Source organism: Triplophysa dalaica, chromosome 23, assembly GCF_015846415.1.
Source record: "Triplophysa dalaica isolate WHDGS20190420 chromosome 23, ASM1584641v1, whole genome shotgun sequence".
Taxonomy (NCBI): domain Eukaryota; kingdom Metazoa; phylum Chordata; class Actinopteri; order Cypriniformes; family Nemacheilidae; genus Triplophysa; species Triplophysa dalaica.
Genome location: NC_079564.1, coordinates 8,251,346 through 8,266,462, shown reverse-complemented (window position 1 = coordinate 8,266,462; position 15,117 = coordinate 8,251,346). Strand labels below are relative to the sequence as shown.

The 15,117-nt window shown below is 39.0% G+C and overlaps 2 protein-coding genes across 5 annotated transcripts; one reads left to right on the top strand and one right to left on the bottom strand.

Annotated features, from left to right (window-relative positions):
* Positions 1–591: 591 nt before the first annotated feature.
* On the bottom strand, positions 592–11,741 carry zfhx2 (zinc finger homeobox 2). 2 transcript variants are annotated; one of them, XM_056737593.1, is made up of 5 exons: positions 11,442–11,741; positions 8,740–8,898; positions 8,275–8,335; positions 2,986–6,923; positions 592–2,481 (listed from the first exon to the last, which is right to left on the bottom strand). In XM_056737593.1, the coding sequence occupies exons 1-5, from the start codon at positions 11,445–11,447 to the stop codon at positions 2,110–2,112; spliced, it is 4,536 nt and encodes a 1,511-aa protein (XP_056593571.1). In that variant the 5' UTR covers positions 11,448–11,741; the 3' UTR covers positions 592–2,109. The 2 variants fall into 2 exon arrangements, with proteins under 2 accessions (XP_056593571.1, XP_056593569.1); XM_056737591.1 differs by lacking the exon at positions 11,442–11,741 and adding an exon at positions 10,875–11,045.
* Positions 11,742–12,124: 383 nt separating this feature from the next.
* On the top strand, positions 12,125–13,740 carry thtpa (thiamine triphosphatase). Of its 3 annotated transcripts, none has more exons than XM_056738517.1 (3): positions 12,125–12,651; positions 12,871–13,338; positions 13,476–13,740. In XM_056738517.1, exons 1-3 carry the CDS (start codon positions 12,582–12,584, stop codon positions 13,574–13,576), a joined length of 639 nt encoding a protein of 212 aa, XP_056594495.1. In that variant the 5' UTR covers positions 12,125–12,581; the 3' UTR covers positions 13,577–13,740. The 3 variants fall into 3 exon arrangements, with proteins under 3 accessions (XP_056594495.1, XP_056594497.1, XP_056594494.1); XM_056738519.1 differs by having other exon boundaries at positions 12,799–13,209; XM_056738516.1 differs by having other exon boundaries at positions 12,799–13,338.
* Positions 13,741–15,117: the final 1,377 nt, after the last annotated feature.

Here is a 15,117-nt window from a genome sequence, read left to right as displayed (position 1 = left end):
TTTAATGAATTTAAGTTTATTTGTTTTCTGCATAAGAAAAAATGAGAACCAACACAAAATGAAGGTACAAATGAGGGGAAAACAAGCTTAATCAGTATTCTAATTTTTCATAACAAGACTGCCACCATTATCGTTCAATATTCATATCAATAACATCTCTAAATTTGAGACGCCATTAAAATCGTTATCAATAGTAATCAAAACAGTGATGAGAGTACTGAAAAAAATAGTAAGTACAGTTATATAACAAGTGATAATCAAGTGTCAATGGAAAAAGTGAAAAGATAATATAAAAAGCATTATTCCATTTTCTACCTTTATACTCTGAACAGTGCAACACTGTGTGATCCCACATCCTGCACTGCACTACAACCCAGTCCATGTTCATTTAATGAGCTACAACTTGACACTAAAATGTAACAAAAGTAACTTGCATTTGCTGAGATATACTGAAAAGAAAAAACTTCAAGTGTTCCAAGTTGACTTCTAAAATGTAATTAAATGTAGCTCATGCTTAAACCATGGACTAGTTCAAAGTGTCAAGGCAAGGGAGTTCCGTTATGGTTTGCATTATGAACGCTTCCAATCCGATGCTTTTTGGTTTTCTTTAATGAGACAAAGCAAGAGAAAGAATAACTTTGGAATATCATTTTCTTTATATAGTTCATTAAAAAAGTCTTTTTTTAGTTTAGCATTTTGTTAAAGTATTAATAGTATCAATAACAGTAAAATACAAAATAAAAACCAAAAAAGAAAATCATCTTTAGTATTTCGTGTCCTTCAAATCACACCTCCTGTTGACCTGATGAATAGTTAACAGGTCCACTAAGGAACCTTTCCTTCACTCCTGGCAGGTTTTGAAGAAAATACTTTCATCCAGCTCAGTATGAGCATGCAGTTTGCAACACAAAATGCTTTAAAGAACATGAAAAAAATGACAACTCTCTCCCATACCTAAATGATTCTGCTTTTACCATAAATAAAGGAACTTTGTGTTTTTCTATTGACAATATGGGGTTATTCTAGAACAAATTTAATCGATCAGAGGGTATAAAGTATATAATTTCGTTGTTCCACAAATTCATAAAAAATTGGGAAAGTACAGACTTTGGCTTCAAGCACAGCGGCTAGGTCTGATTCATTTTTGTCCATGTGCTATGCTAATCCTTTAAAAGTAACATGAAATGCAGATTAATACTTCATTTTAATTAAATGAAGAATCATAAATTCGCCATACAACAAAATGTGGAACAAGAAAACTTTAAAATCATTTTTGAGATTTTAAAAGGGTCAAAGTGCTGTATAATGACCATCTGACATCTTTACCTCTCAACTAGAGTTCTGCTGATGAATATAGGATTGTCATGATGGTTTGGTTTAAAAAATAGCATCATTGTTAACTTCCTCGTTTTGTGTGTCTGAATTATGAGACTGTCCCAAAATCTTCATATTCCACAATTCTCAGCCATATTTGTCATCCTTATTATTTCATTACCATTAACTGTTAGTACAGTCTAGACATTTCGTCCAATTTAACCTGAACGTTTAATGAAAAATTCTGTTTACAGAATAAATTGCTTTGAATTAACAGGATGACTTCAAATAAATCAGCTTAGAAACGCCTCCTCTACATAAGCTTTAAAACATGTTTAAGACCACCCTGGCTCCAGCAAAAACAGTACCAGAAAATTGACAACCTAGAGCACTTTGGTTGAGTTTTTGGGTGCGTCTCCCAATCAAATAAAGTGTTATGTTAATGCCAGTTCATTATTACCCAACATTATAGGAGCTAAAACTGAGATGATGTTGTGAAAGATGGACAATAGTCACATAAGCATTAGCATGTCCATGATTATCATTTCAGTAGATTATTTATAGTAAAATTATGCTGTGGCATAGGTCATTAAAAGGAGCCCTGTATGCAAAGACTCTACATAACAATGTCTTGCTGATATCCAAGGAGAGAGCGAAGTTGGCCAGAGCAATCTGGGCCCACTTCAATCTTAGAGGCTTGAAAAACATAGCTTAAAAGTCCAGCACCCATCTTCTGTCTACTGAAAGCCAACAAGTCTAGTGGGTCCGCAAACTGCACCAGCTTTAATTCATTCTTTAGCTGGAGTTTCTAGCTGGTGATGGAGAAGAAGACTGGGTTGCAAGACCAGTAGACCCAGTCCCAGATCCATTGCTGACCAACGATGCAAGCTGACCAAAGTTAGTGGTTTTCAAGGTGGCAAGATGCCGCGGTGAGAAGACGTGGTCACGTGCTGCAGCCCTGGATTCAAATTCAACCCCGCAGGCATCACACTTGCCCCTCAAAGTCTCACGGCCTGTTGACTGGTTGACAGTATATGATGAAGGTTCCATAACTGTCAGTTGTACAGGTTTTGGAAGGATGGGACGGTTTGCTCGAAGGGCATTGTATTGTAGGTAGCTACTCGAGCTGACGTCTATCTTCTTAGAGGGGTCACTGGGATTAGGGGACTGTAAAAGGGGAAAAGCAAAAATATAATGTAAATTTGTTTTTCTTACAGAAGAACTAAGAAAAGGATATTGACGTCAGTAAAACAAAGCGTACAAAGACTAAAATGTAAAAATACATTTTGAAGAATGTTGGTAACCCTACATTCACTTCTATTATACAGACAAAAAACCAATGTGAATGGGTACCGCCGTTGTTTGGTTACCAACATTCTTCATAATATCTCCTTTTGTGTTCTGCAGAAGAAAATCATACAGGTTTGAAATGACAATAGGGTGAGTTAATTATAACAGAATATTCATTTTTCAATTTCCATATCCCTTTCATCCAATTAAAACGTATTAATGAAATTAAAAACTAATTAAAATCACTAGAACTGATAATAAGAATCAATCATTCCATCTTATCTTATCTATTAAAAATGACTATGACTATAAAAAAATGCCATGACAGCAAATAAAATGGACGCTACGATAAAAGTTTTGTAAAAGGTTCAGTGTTCTCACCATCTTTTCTTGTTGAAGCCTCCAGCGTTTTTCCTTGGCACGTGTGTTTTGAAACCAGATTTGAACAACCTTTAGTGGAAGCCCAAGCTCTGTCCCTACCGCCTCACACTCCAGTGCATTAGGATGAGCGCACGTCTCATAACATGACTGGAGAATGGACAGCTGAAGACCGTTCAGGTGAGTTCTGGGTCGCCTTGGGGTGAAGTTCTGCTGTATGTAACTCGTTTCTTTTTGGCTTGGAGCAGAAGGTGGTGTAACTGCCACAGGGGATGGCATGGTGGTGATGGTGGGTGTTGGCCGCGGGGCGCTTAGGCCTAATTGTTCTCTTGAGAGAGTGTTTATCTTGAACGGACCTTTTTGGGACCAGTATTTGAGCCCATTGTGTTTCTGAGATGCCTGGGCAGAAGATTTGTTAATTGGCGTAGTGGACGATTTTGGCACCGTGCGGTTGGTAGACTTAACTTCTACTTGGTAATCAGGATCGTCCTCATCTGTATGATCAGACTCCACCTTCCTTTTCTGAGCAGATCGAGAGGCGGGAGTCCCACTGACCAAGAGAGGAACTGCAACTGGTGTAGCTACCGCCTTGGGAGCTATTTTAACCATAGTCACCGGGGTTGCTTCTGCTTTGATCTTGTGTGCTATTAAAGGACTGGTAGACACAACAGTGAAGGAGGGCATCTCATTTAGTCTACTTGGACCTTGAGTTGAGGTTTTCACAGGTTCCTTGACTTCCTCTTTCACTGTTTTTAGAGGTACATTTCCAGTTTGGGTTTTTCCAGAGGCCCAACCAGTAGAGGGGCTTGGGTTTGGTTTAGGCGGGGATGAGAATATGGGTTTAGTGAGTGGCCATGTGAACTTTATTAGTGGTTTGCCAACAGCCGCCAAAGTGCCATCACTGATAAACCGAACTTCTCCCTTTCGCTCCCTGGCCCTCATATTTTGGAACCAGATCTGAACCACTTTCTTCGGAAGGTTAACCCACTCGGATATTTGTTCAAACTCATGTTTTCCCGGATTTGGATCTTTAAAATAACATCCGTAGAGAATATCCAGCTGGTCGGCATGGATGATGGTCCTGGACCGTCTCATGTCCCTGAAGCGTCGTACTTTTTGCCTCTTTTGATCTTGCTCCTTTTCTTGCTCCTTCTCTTTTTCTCTTTCCATGAGTGTGCTAACTTTCTCTGCCGCCCTCATGTACACAGTGCTAGTTTTAGCCAAATTATTGCGATTAGTACTGTTGTTGGAAGATGGGATTGCGATGGCAGAATCTGGCTTCACCTGAACAACAATAAGACCTCCATCGCCAGTAACACCAACATTTGCTGGTCTCAGACCAAGACCATCAAGCAAATGACTTTTCTGTACAGACCGGTTGTTGGTTGTAGGTCCAGGTGATGTAGTAGAGCTGTGGTTTTTCCCAATGCTTAAGTCCAAAGCGGCTTCACAATCATTACCATTAGATAGGTAGGTGCTGGTGGCAGATGCATGAAGGGGTTCAGAAAGTGCTGCTGAATTTCTGGTAACTACTCGAGTTTTTGAAAAGGCTGTCACTTTACCCCGATCTCCATCTGTAACACCAACCCCAATAACTGAGGAAGGAAGCGAAAGTACATACGGGCTGCTGTATAACTGGGCAGAAAGTGGTGCCAATGAAAGGGACAGGGGCAGTGGTTGCAAGATCCCAGTTGGAACCCCCTGATGATCAACTGCAATTGAAAGAGGAGTTGGAGGGTCTGCTTGTTCCTCCAACTGAAGATCTAGATCAATGTCTTGTTTCTCCTGCTTGATCTCTACCTCTTTGTCAATCTCACTCTCTCTCTTTCTTCTCTTTGCACTTGTTTCATCATCATACTCATCCTCGGCATCCGAGAGAAAGACTGTGGTTGAACGAAGAACCTTTCCACCACAACTGGATTTTTCACCCGTCATCTCTACCTGTAACGGTTGTTTGACAGGGCTGCCCGATTCTTCCTTTACAGAACTACTTTGACTCTCTTCATCAGTCACAATGACAGAGGTGTAAAACTCTTCATTTTCAGAATCCGATGTCAACAGCAACTCTCTAGGGCTTGCCTTACCAATCCTGTCCCTGTGTTTTTCTGCACTATTTGATAAGTCAATCGCATGACTGCCTGAAGCTGATGGGCTATGTCCGTCTTCACTCTCGTCAATCATTAAATTACCTTCTTCATCCTCCAGACTTCTGTCCCTCTCATCATCAAAGCTGTCTAATCTCTCTCTATCTTTGACATGCCAGGCATCTAAGAACCATCTGCGTACCTCCTCCCCAGTTAGACCCACCTCCCTGCCGAGGGCTTCGCAATCCTCCCGCTGTGGACTTGATGTGTCAGCATCATCTCGTGACTCTAGGAAGGCCCACAGAACCTGGGACTGGAACTCAGTGAGCAAAGGACGTCCTGAAGACAAGAGGGGGTATGCTTTAGCCATTCTATAGCCTGAAGATCGTAAGGCAAGGTTAGTGTTACGAAAGGTGCAGTTAACAGGACCAGAGCTGTTAACAGTATGCTTATGGCTGAGATCATGGCTTGGTTCAGAAAGCACTGGAGATCCAGATGCTTCGATTACGTTTGAGCTTGCATCTTCCTCTTCACTTCCCTTTTCACCTTTTGTCTTAACTTCCTCATCACTTCTTATTTGCTCTTTTTCGTCACACATCGTGCCATCATCAACTATCTCTGGTTTGTCGTCACCATTATTACAGAACTCTGTTTTTACACCATCACTTTTCCAGTCCTCTTCAGATTTCAGTGACATCGCAAGATCACAAGGCTCAACTTTCATCTTGCTTGTTACTCTCAAGTCTGCACCGTTATTGGGCTCCTCTGAATTCTGTGGAGTAGTGGTTGTTGGGATGCCAAAAGCAGCCCACTGACTTTGTAAGCCGCTGAGTCTTTGGGCCAAAAGAGCCTGTTGTGCGGCACTCAGACCCAGCACTGGCATGGCCTGCTGCAAAAGCTGGTTTGGAGAGTCTGAATTCTGACCCTGGATTTGGGTTTGCAGCCCATTCAACACTAGGGGCATAAGCATCTGAGGCTGGGGTATAAGCTGCGGGGTTGTAGCCCCCGGTGTTGCAGATGCCCCAGTTGTAAAAAGGGAAGGAAGAATGGAGTGTGGGACAGAATTTGGGCTGGAAGTCAAGAGAGTGAGAATAGCAGACATCGCTTGTGCAGAGGCCACAGGAGAAGAAAGTAATGAAGGCGCTAACTGAGGCTGCACCTGCTCTCCGTCTTTGGTCGTTACTGCTGATGTAGTCAGGTTTGCTTGGGTGACACAATTGCTGGTGGAGGCGTTAACTAACTGTGCGGTGCTTCCAACGGTCGTCACAGCCAAGTTTGTAACCATGGTTCCATTTCCTGTATTCGCAGTGGAACTTGGAGTAGCGTTCCCGGCACTCCTGCTGCGACTCTGGTGCAACACAGATTTTAAATGACTTTCCAGGGTGATGGCATGATTGTAAGAGACACGACAGACGGCACACTGGTATGGTTTGTTGGAGACATAAGGTCGAGCGAGGAAAGGGGTCGAGTCATTTTCTTTCACTGTCCCTGTTCTCATTCTCTGAATATGGGTGGTTGAATTGTAATGAACACTCAAAGCCGTTCTTGTGGGAAATGACTCCAAACATGCATTACACTTGAATGGACGGTTATCAGGTTTGGAGGGGACGCTGTTTGTATTACTGCCACTGTTTAGAGAAGCCTCTGGTGTTTTTGCAGATTGATCCACATTTTCTTGATCTGATTCCAGGCCCCCTGCATCATTCTCCTGATTTTTCAAACCCTCCAGCTCTACATCCAGCTCCTTGTCCTGAGAAGAACCATCATTGTCACCTGCATCTGTAGATTCACTCTTATTTAGGGCAGCCATTGAGGGTGACTTTGTGTTCTCTAAATTCATCTGCGGTGATGTGACATCTGATAAATTGATGGAAATAAAAATCAAGTTAGTAAGCATTTCGGCTAAAAGGTATAATGCATGTAAATAAGAATAAACATTTAGCTGTTAATAATATGATTTAAAAAAAATATCAATGAAAAATACAACAAGAATTAACGGCTTAAAACAGAATAAAAACTGATGTGTATCATAATGTTTCACACATTAATACTTCAAGTTTATGACTGAACATGTTTTAATGGCTTTGAAACAAAAGCATTATCATTTGTGTTAAAGGGATAGTTCACCCAAAAACAAAAATTTGGTCACCATTTATTTAATTACCCTATTTGTATTTCGAACATGTATGACTTACTTTCTTCCGCAGAACAAAAATATATTTAGAAGAATGTTGATAACCGAACAGCTGTGGCACCCATTTACTTCTATTGTATGGACACCAAACCAATGCAATTAATGGCTGCCAACGCTGTTCGGTCAACAAAATTTTAAAAAATATCTTTTGTGTTCTGCAGAAGAAAGAAAGTCATACATGTTGGAAATGACAAAAGGGTAGGTAAAAAATGACAGAATTATCATTTTTGGGTGACTATCTCTTTAATACATAACAATGGAACTATGCATGCTATTGCAAAGCTTAAAATGCAGAAGACATCATGTCGGTTTTATCCATAATATAACAAAGGGGTTGAAAAACTCTTGATGTACTACCTTATCAATTATAGGGATAGTTCATTCAAAAATGAAAAGTCTGTTATCATTTACGCACCTCAGATTGTTCCAAACCTGTATAAATGTATTTGTTCTTCTGAACACAAAAGAAAGATATTTGGAAGAATGTCAGTAACCAAACAGATCTCATGCCCCATTGACTCCCATAGTGTTTATTTTAACTACTATGGCAGTAAATGGGGGATGAGATCTGTTTGGTTACTGACATTCTTCCAAATATCTTCCTTTGTGTTCAGCAAAACAGATAGATGTATACAGAGAGTAAATTATGACACAATTTTCCTTTTTGGGTGAACTATCCCTTTAATAAAAATGCATATAAACTCTCCCATATAAAGGACTCTTTTCAACCATCACTTTTACGTCAGTAGAAAAACATAATATTTACGAGGGACAACAGTCTCTCTCAGTAAACCACAGGTGCTTCATTGGCATGGAAACTACTGAAGCAAGGTGGTCACCAACAGTCATTTGTGTGTTCTTTGGTGCATAACCTAAGCCTTGTATCACTTTGGGCAATGTCACATATATAACAATGGAACTTCGGATCTTAGTGGTGGGATAAAATGTTGAACTACTTTGACAAAAATGTCAGTCCTAAAGGAGTAATTTTGGGGGGAGGATTATAATATTTACCTGCATCATTAAGGGCTTTGGGTTCTTCATCTTCAGCAACGGAAGGGTGTTTGAGAGCAGCCTTGAGAGTGTAAAGGGGTAACCAATTATTTTACTTTATAAACAAAACATTATTGTAAAACTCACAGTTTCACGATTACTTGTCCATGAATCAACAAATTTTACTACTTTGAAAATATCATAAAGAGGCAGTGCCACTTAACTTATTATTGTTATTGTAGTAACTTTTTTTTGTTTCATATTTTTGATGCTGTTTTTTTATTTTATTTTACTTTACTTGACTATTGTTTCATGCAGTTATGTGTGTTTTGATAGAACTAACCAGAACTGTGCCGCAACAAACAGTCAGTACATCATAAACATGAATTTTAAATATTGACAACCTTACAATGTCACAGTATAATTATATAAAATATAATATATAAATTTGGAAAAAGTGAAGTCCACCTTTGTAAATATACTTACAATATCCAGTAACTTATCAAGGCAAGCAGGGAGCACACTGTGTTTGCCCTTAAGGTGAATTGAGAGATTTGCGCGGTCTGGTTGACTTTCTTGGCATAGAGGACATAGCCACATTGACCCCCTGTTGCTGTCACCTCCCAGCGTTTCTCCTGGCTCCTCCTGAAACCAAAGTGGTATAATTATGCAAAGTAATGTTTTATCATCATCTATAACTCATATGTACAATACAATATATAAATATTTTTTAATTTCTTAAAACCAATACAGCATTTTTATTTGCCAACTATAAACTAAAGTTATTTACACCTTATAACAGACAGTATCCACTTTTAACAAATTTTGGTATATTTTGCAGTACAAAGTACATTGTACAGTTGATATCTAGTAGCGATTACTAGCGATATTCAAACGTAAACAAGGATTCACACTAACATTTTTGCGGGTAACCTTATGGAACGAACATCATTCTAAGTTAACTGAAAATAAAACAACAACAAAAATAAAACTATGAAAAGAGTTAAAAGGCTTAAGCCTAAGAGAGAACCTCCTAAAGCAGTTAAGTACAACTTGACACATGTCACATGTTGTGGCAGCTAAACCAACAGAATTTAATGATGGAAGTCCCCATGGCTCTACCAACATATCTTTGCACTCCCAATATCAGGTCATATATTTCACCATCCAATAACAAAAAAAGTTATCATACCAATAATCCACTTAGGTGCTTTAAATAAACAATGCAAGACAGTATCTGGATATATCTTTTAACTTCACATCCTATTCATCTATTTAAATATGTTCTTAATAAAGTTTGACACCGAGACTAGTTATTTATATAGGCCACACATCTGTGCTACGCACTTAAAATTGTACTCCGTGCATGGCTTAAAATCTGATTCAGTGTTGCAGATCTGTTCATTCTGCTTTGAGGAGGAACCATCTAGACACAACAAATCTAGACCACCGTTACTGTGGCCTGTTTATAATTTTCTGCTTTTAACTGCATCTAACAGTACTGAAGGTGTCCCATGTGAATCAAAGATGATAACACCCAAAGGAACACCACGAGTACGCATTCATATATCAATTCTGAAAAATCTGGGCTATTTACCGTCAGAGGAGGCCTGTATGTTGACCTTGACTGGTGTAAAAAAATATGCTGATGTGTGTAAAACAATAATGTGCTCTTTGTCAACATGTTGTTGCCCCTTGTGAATAATATGACATGGGCTGTAAATAACAGATAATGGGTGCAAACCCCCTGGGAGATGCTCGTGCCAGTAATGTCTCTTTAAAACAATAACCCAAATAAATAAATCACAGATTCGTCGACAGCAGGTTGAATTGAGCATCTTAATTTCAAACCAGACGACTTCGTTTTGCTTATGCATGCAAAAGAATGATACTGTTTTCGCAGTCAAGTATACCATTACGTTACACACATCAAATGCCAACAGTGCTTCAATGCCACGCCAATTAGCTTCCCTGCTAGACAGAAAACATGCACTGAATTCCCAACACAAGTAATATCAACTTGTGCTGAAAGTCAAAGACAGACAAACCCACACACCGCGGGACGCTGTCGTTCAAATGCAAGCTAATTCGTCTTCATATAGCCACAATAACTCTTGTTGTTTTCGTTAATTAATCCACATTCTAATTAGCAAGACCCGTGTGCAGTTGTATCAATTGGAAACGGAGAGAGCTTTAGCCTGCCTCGCTAACGCGCACACTCATACACACTCCAGTCTAATCATGACAAATACCCCATTAAAGTGTACAGCACCGCAGTCTGGTGCCCCAATTACACCCTGTTCCAACTTTGATCTGGGCAAAGAGGGTGATTTTCGCGATCCCTTCCATAAATGCAGACGTTAAAACGAAAGGACACTTTTCCCCCCGATAAACATTCGTGGCACTTCACATGGCTAACCCAGCTAACAACACTCAACAAATTGGTCAACTAATTACGTATCGCGTATCAAGCCGTAAAACGCACATAAACTTCTCAAAAACGCGCATTTGCAACTTCAAAGGATATAATACACGCGAATACAGTCGTACCGTTCGAGACGCCGCAGTCCAAGTCCGGTTTAATACACTAATTGAATTGTGTAAATAGGCTTTTAGCTCACCGATGCAAAACCTCGGGCTTGATTAGTTTCTGGCCCCCTGATTGTGGCCTGTCGGTCGGGCATGGAGACATTCGCCGCCCGCTGCACAGCGGAAATTGAGGCCTACATCGACTAAGCTATTTAATTAATGAATTTGGGTTGCTACATACAGATGTGTAAAAAAACAAGCCACCCACGGTCCCCTCTCGGCGCTCGACTTACCCGATAGCTCGCGTTTCCCAATACAACTTCGCAATTCACTATAAAATGTAGTTATTAAGTGTGTTTTAATAACTGCGGAACGCAGTAATTAACATGGATGAAGCGCATTGCTGCCTGAAAAGAGCGACGCGCAACACAACGAGCTGCGAGAGGGGGTGGTGGGGCCATAATGAGACCGAGGCAGAAAAGTTTGGAATTTAACACTCGAAATGCAACTAAATATACACATTTAAACGGCATGGATCAAATTATCTATCGTGTTAGAAACGGGATTAGGTCCGCATCGCCCCCTCGATCGCAACTTCTTGATCAAATCAGCGTCATCGTCGTTTAATTAACACTAAAGCAATTAGCTAATGCTTTTACCTGCATGGTTGGGACTCCAGCACACGCTTCCTCTCGCTCTTTAAAACTGAAAAGTTTTCTCTCTCACCCGCTCCCTCCCTCGCTCACTCGCCCTCCCTCTTCTCTCTCTCTCTCGTTCACTCTTGCTATCCACTAGTAAACACACGACAGCTCCCCCAAAAGCTGACTGCTCAGTCTCTCCAAGAATGTTCTTCCTCCCAGTAACGGTTTATTAAATGATTCAACACACCAAAAAGCATGTTGGAACAATGTTGCTCTGCAATTAATTAAATATGTTCAACTCTAAACTTTTCGGCTATAAGTGTCCACATATTTAAACAATGACAATGTTTATGTGATTATTAAATGAAATAAATGTATTTATTCGTTGTGCTCGTATATTACGTTTTGTTGCGTATTGCAAAAACACAGGTACAAAAATAGATAAAGTTAAAAGTCTGCTTTCATATAAATGTTGTTTTGTGTTTGTATCCACGTATGCAAATATACATAATAGCGTATCGAATTAGATATGGTAATAACAAAACTGTGAAGTTGTTATATAAATCGTGAGGCAGCCTACATGTTTTGCCGAAATAATAAATAAATAAATGCTTAAATTACTTTGTTGCGTATACAGTGCGCGTGATGACGAGCAGCACTCAGGGTATCCGTAACTCTGCCTGAATGAAACAGACCCGAAGGACCCTCAATGTGTGCGCACCTTCTGTTCTTCTTTTATTGATCATTACGTGTAGTTTTTTATAGTCTTTTTGGATATGTCTCTATTTCTGTCCTGACTGGATTTTAGTCGCAGCCGTGATGTTAAAGTAAATTCCACTTAATTAACAACGTATTATAAACCTGTTTGTCAGGTTCAGACGATATTTGATACAGGCGGTGTAACAAAACCTTAATGAGGTTCCTGTCTAAACAGCACGTTTGTTTACCAAGGAGGCGTTTGAAAGCGCAAAAAATGCTGTCTAGCTAGGTGTTTCGATTTATTTAGTCACAGCCAGGCGTATTCCGGTGATGTATTGATGTAGAACTTCCAGTTGGCTGTTTATCCATTAACCAAGTTGTCCAATAGAGTGTGAAGTAGTTTGTTAACTTAAGAGGAGGACGTTAAGCTGTATTGTTTTTGTTATTAAATCGGGCATAATGACTGTAGAGGTGGAGAGAAAATTTGTATGCGATGCAGAAGTTATGGGGAGACTAAAGGACATTGGAGGTGTGTTCAAAACTTTTAGCTCCTTAATACACAAAAGTAAATACATGGGAAATAGCCTACAATTGTGTCAACTGACAAATGTTTTATTTTTGTTTGTTTGTTGACATTATAACATTGTTCATGTTTCTATTTTATGTCTCTACCTAGCTCAATGTATTGGTCAACGACAGTTTCAAGACCAGTATTTTGACACTCTTGATTTTGTCTTGACGCTAAAAGATTTCTGGCTGAGATGTCGAGAGGGATTGTGGGAGCTGAAATGCCCTGCGGTTTTAGGGAGTAAACCAGTGAATGAAACCGAGACCTTGTGCACAAGATACAAGGAGATAACCAGTTTCCCTCTGGTTCAGTCAGAGGTCAGGAGGATAATAAAAGAGCACACTGCAGAAGGGAGTGAATCAAATTCCTCACAAAGGGAACAAACTGACAAAGTTAGAGAGAACGAGGACACAGACTGCTGCCCGACTGATGACAAAAAGTGGCTGACTGACCTGAATATGGTCTGTTTCGCTGAGTTCAAGACAGAGCGTTGTTCCTACATACTGGAGAGAGAAGAAGGTACAGTGCGGGTGGATCTGGATAAGGCTGATTTTGACTATTGTGTGGGGGAGATTGAGGTACTGGTGCCTGAAGTAGGTGACATTAATGCAGCTGTGCAAAGAATTACAAAGATTGCTGGAGAATTAGGTGAGCTGATGTGTGTGTGGAGACAGTCATGTGTACACAGTGTATATATTATGTTTCCAAAAAAATAAAAGGACGGTTGGACGATATTAAAGAAATAATCATTTTAACACATGTGCTTCTTTTGTCTTTCACTGCAGGTTTAAGCTGTGAGAAGAAAGTACAGGGCAAAATGGATGTCTTCCTACAAAGATATCGACCTGACCACTATACAAAACTTCTTAGTGCTCATATTTTATAGGAAAATCATAAAAAGTATATAATTGAAATTCCTACTTAAAATATAAGGAAAATGTCTGACAATATATACCATGTATTGTTGTAATTCTTTTTAGACTATGTACAGATACATGTACAGAAACCGAGGATTAAAATGTTATCCATTAAAACCTATTAAAAATGCCATAAAAAGTCTTAGTCATTTGTTTTTGACAGAACCTTTTTTGCAAACTTCTAGTATCATTTATTATTTTATTTTTTTGAATTATATACTACATATTGCAAATTTTATTGGCACGTTTATTCATGTTATTTTCTAATTTAAAACTTCTGTGACCTAAATTGATTAGTTAATGTTGTAAAATACAATGTGTGGTCAGTAGAGGGAGCTGTTATCCCACTTACAATATGTTCCAGAAGTGGGCCCAGCGTTTCGTTGAAAATTCTGGAAAGTTCATTAAAATACTACAAAGTCGCTGTGTGATGCATATTAAACAAATTCAGAAAATGCCCATATAATTCTTATTCATCAACAATGGCTTAAGACATGCAATGATAAAAGTGGGCAATCATTAAAATATATCACATTACAATATAAATAGTTGAGACACAGAAACCTCTCAATAAAACAATACATTCATTTTAGTTTAGTAAATATTATTAATGTTGCATACAAATTACATTTGTCTACAAATTAAATGCAATTTTAAAAATCATTTAAGCACAAGCCTTTAATTCAGAATGTTATGATAAAACACAACAATTTCAGATAAGTGTGTAAAATGATCTGACGTGTAAAGTACTATTATTAGTAATTTTCTTATTAAAATTTAACAGCATTGAAGAAGAGAACACAATCCGTACTAAAGGGAATGTAAATAACGTGACCAGCTCATGAGCAAAGCTCCAATAAAGAAGAGCTTGTGTGGTACAAGGATGCAAGAGGTATATATTTCATTCAGAGACTTTAGCCTGAGAGCAGAGGGAAGACTTTTATGAGGGAAATATTTGAAGAGGTGAAATATGATGCTTCGGAGCTCGAACTGATTTTAAAGTGCAAGTATCTCAAGATTTTCCAATACAGGGACGTTACGAACATATTTTTATAAATATAATTTTTAGGAAAATATTTCTCTAGATAATTGCTCACACCAGCGTCCAGCTAATCTGGTTTTATGTGTATTGCAATAAAGCCATTATGCTTTATTACATTACTTTTCACATCTAAACATGCCTTGTAATTTTTGCTCATAAAAACTTTTTGCTGTAAGATGTTAGCTAACACATGCATCTTACATTTTTAAGTTTAAAAAACCCTCCTCAGCCACCCCCCCACTCTCTCTCTCTCTCTCTCTCTCCTCTCTTCTCTCTCTTTCTCGGTCTTCAAACAATCAGTGACCTTCCTGTCATCTTTATAACACTTACACAGGTGATCAAATGAAGCCACTTGGCGTTGTTGCTTTGAAAGTTCTCACATTTGACTCTCACAGCAGCTGTGTTACACTATTTTGGTTTGGCTTTGGCAGTGTCTGTGACTACAGCCCCTGTTTAAACATATACACA

What these genes read in the sequence shown, in the direction of transcription:
- zfhx2 (XM_056737591.1), bottom strand. Translation starts at nt 10,937, where the DNA reads ATGCCCGACCGACAGGCCACAATCAGGGGGCCAGAAACTAATCAAGCC. An exon ending in AAGCCCGAGGTTTTGCATCG is followed by an intron (nt 8,899 to 10,874) that starts GTGAGCTAAAAG and finishes CTTTGGTTTCAG; the next exon opens with GAGGAGCCAGGAGAAACGCT. An exon ending in CAAAGCCCTTAATGATGCAG is followed by an intron (nt 6,924 to 8,274) that starts GTAAATATTATA and finishes TCAATTTATCAG; the next exon opens with ATGTCACATCACCGCAGATG.
- thtpa (XM_056738516.1), top strand. Translation starts at nt 12,582, where the DNA reads ATGACTGTAGAGGTGGAGAGAAAATTTGTATGCGATGCAGAAGTTATG. An exon ending in GAGACTAAAGGACATTGGAG is followed by an intron (nt 12,652 to 12,798) that starts GTGTGTTCAAAA and finishes GTCTCTACCTAG; the next exon opens with CTCAATGTATTGGTCAACGA. An exon ending in AAAGATTGCTGGAGAATTAG is followed by an intron (nt 13,339 to 13,475) that starts GTGAGCTGATGT and finishes CTTTCACTGCAG; the next exon opens with GTTTAAGCTGTGAGAAGAAA.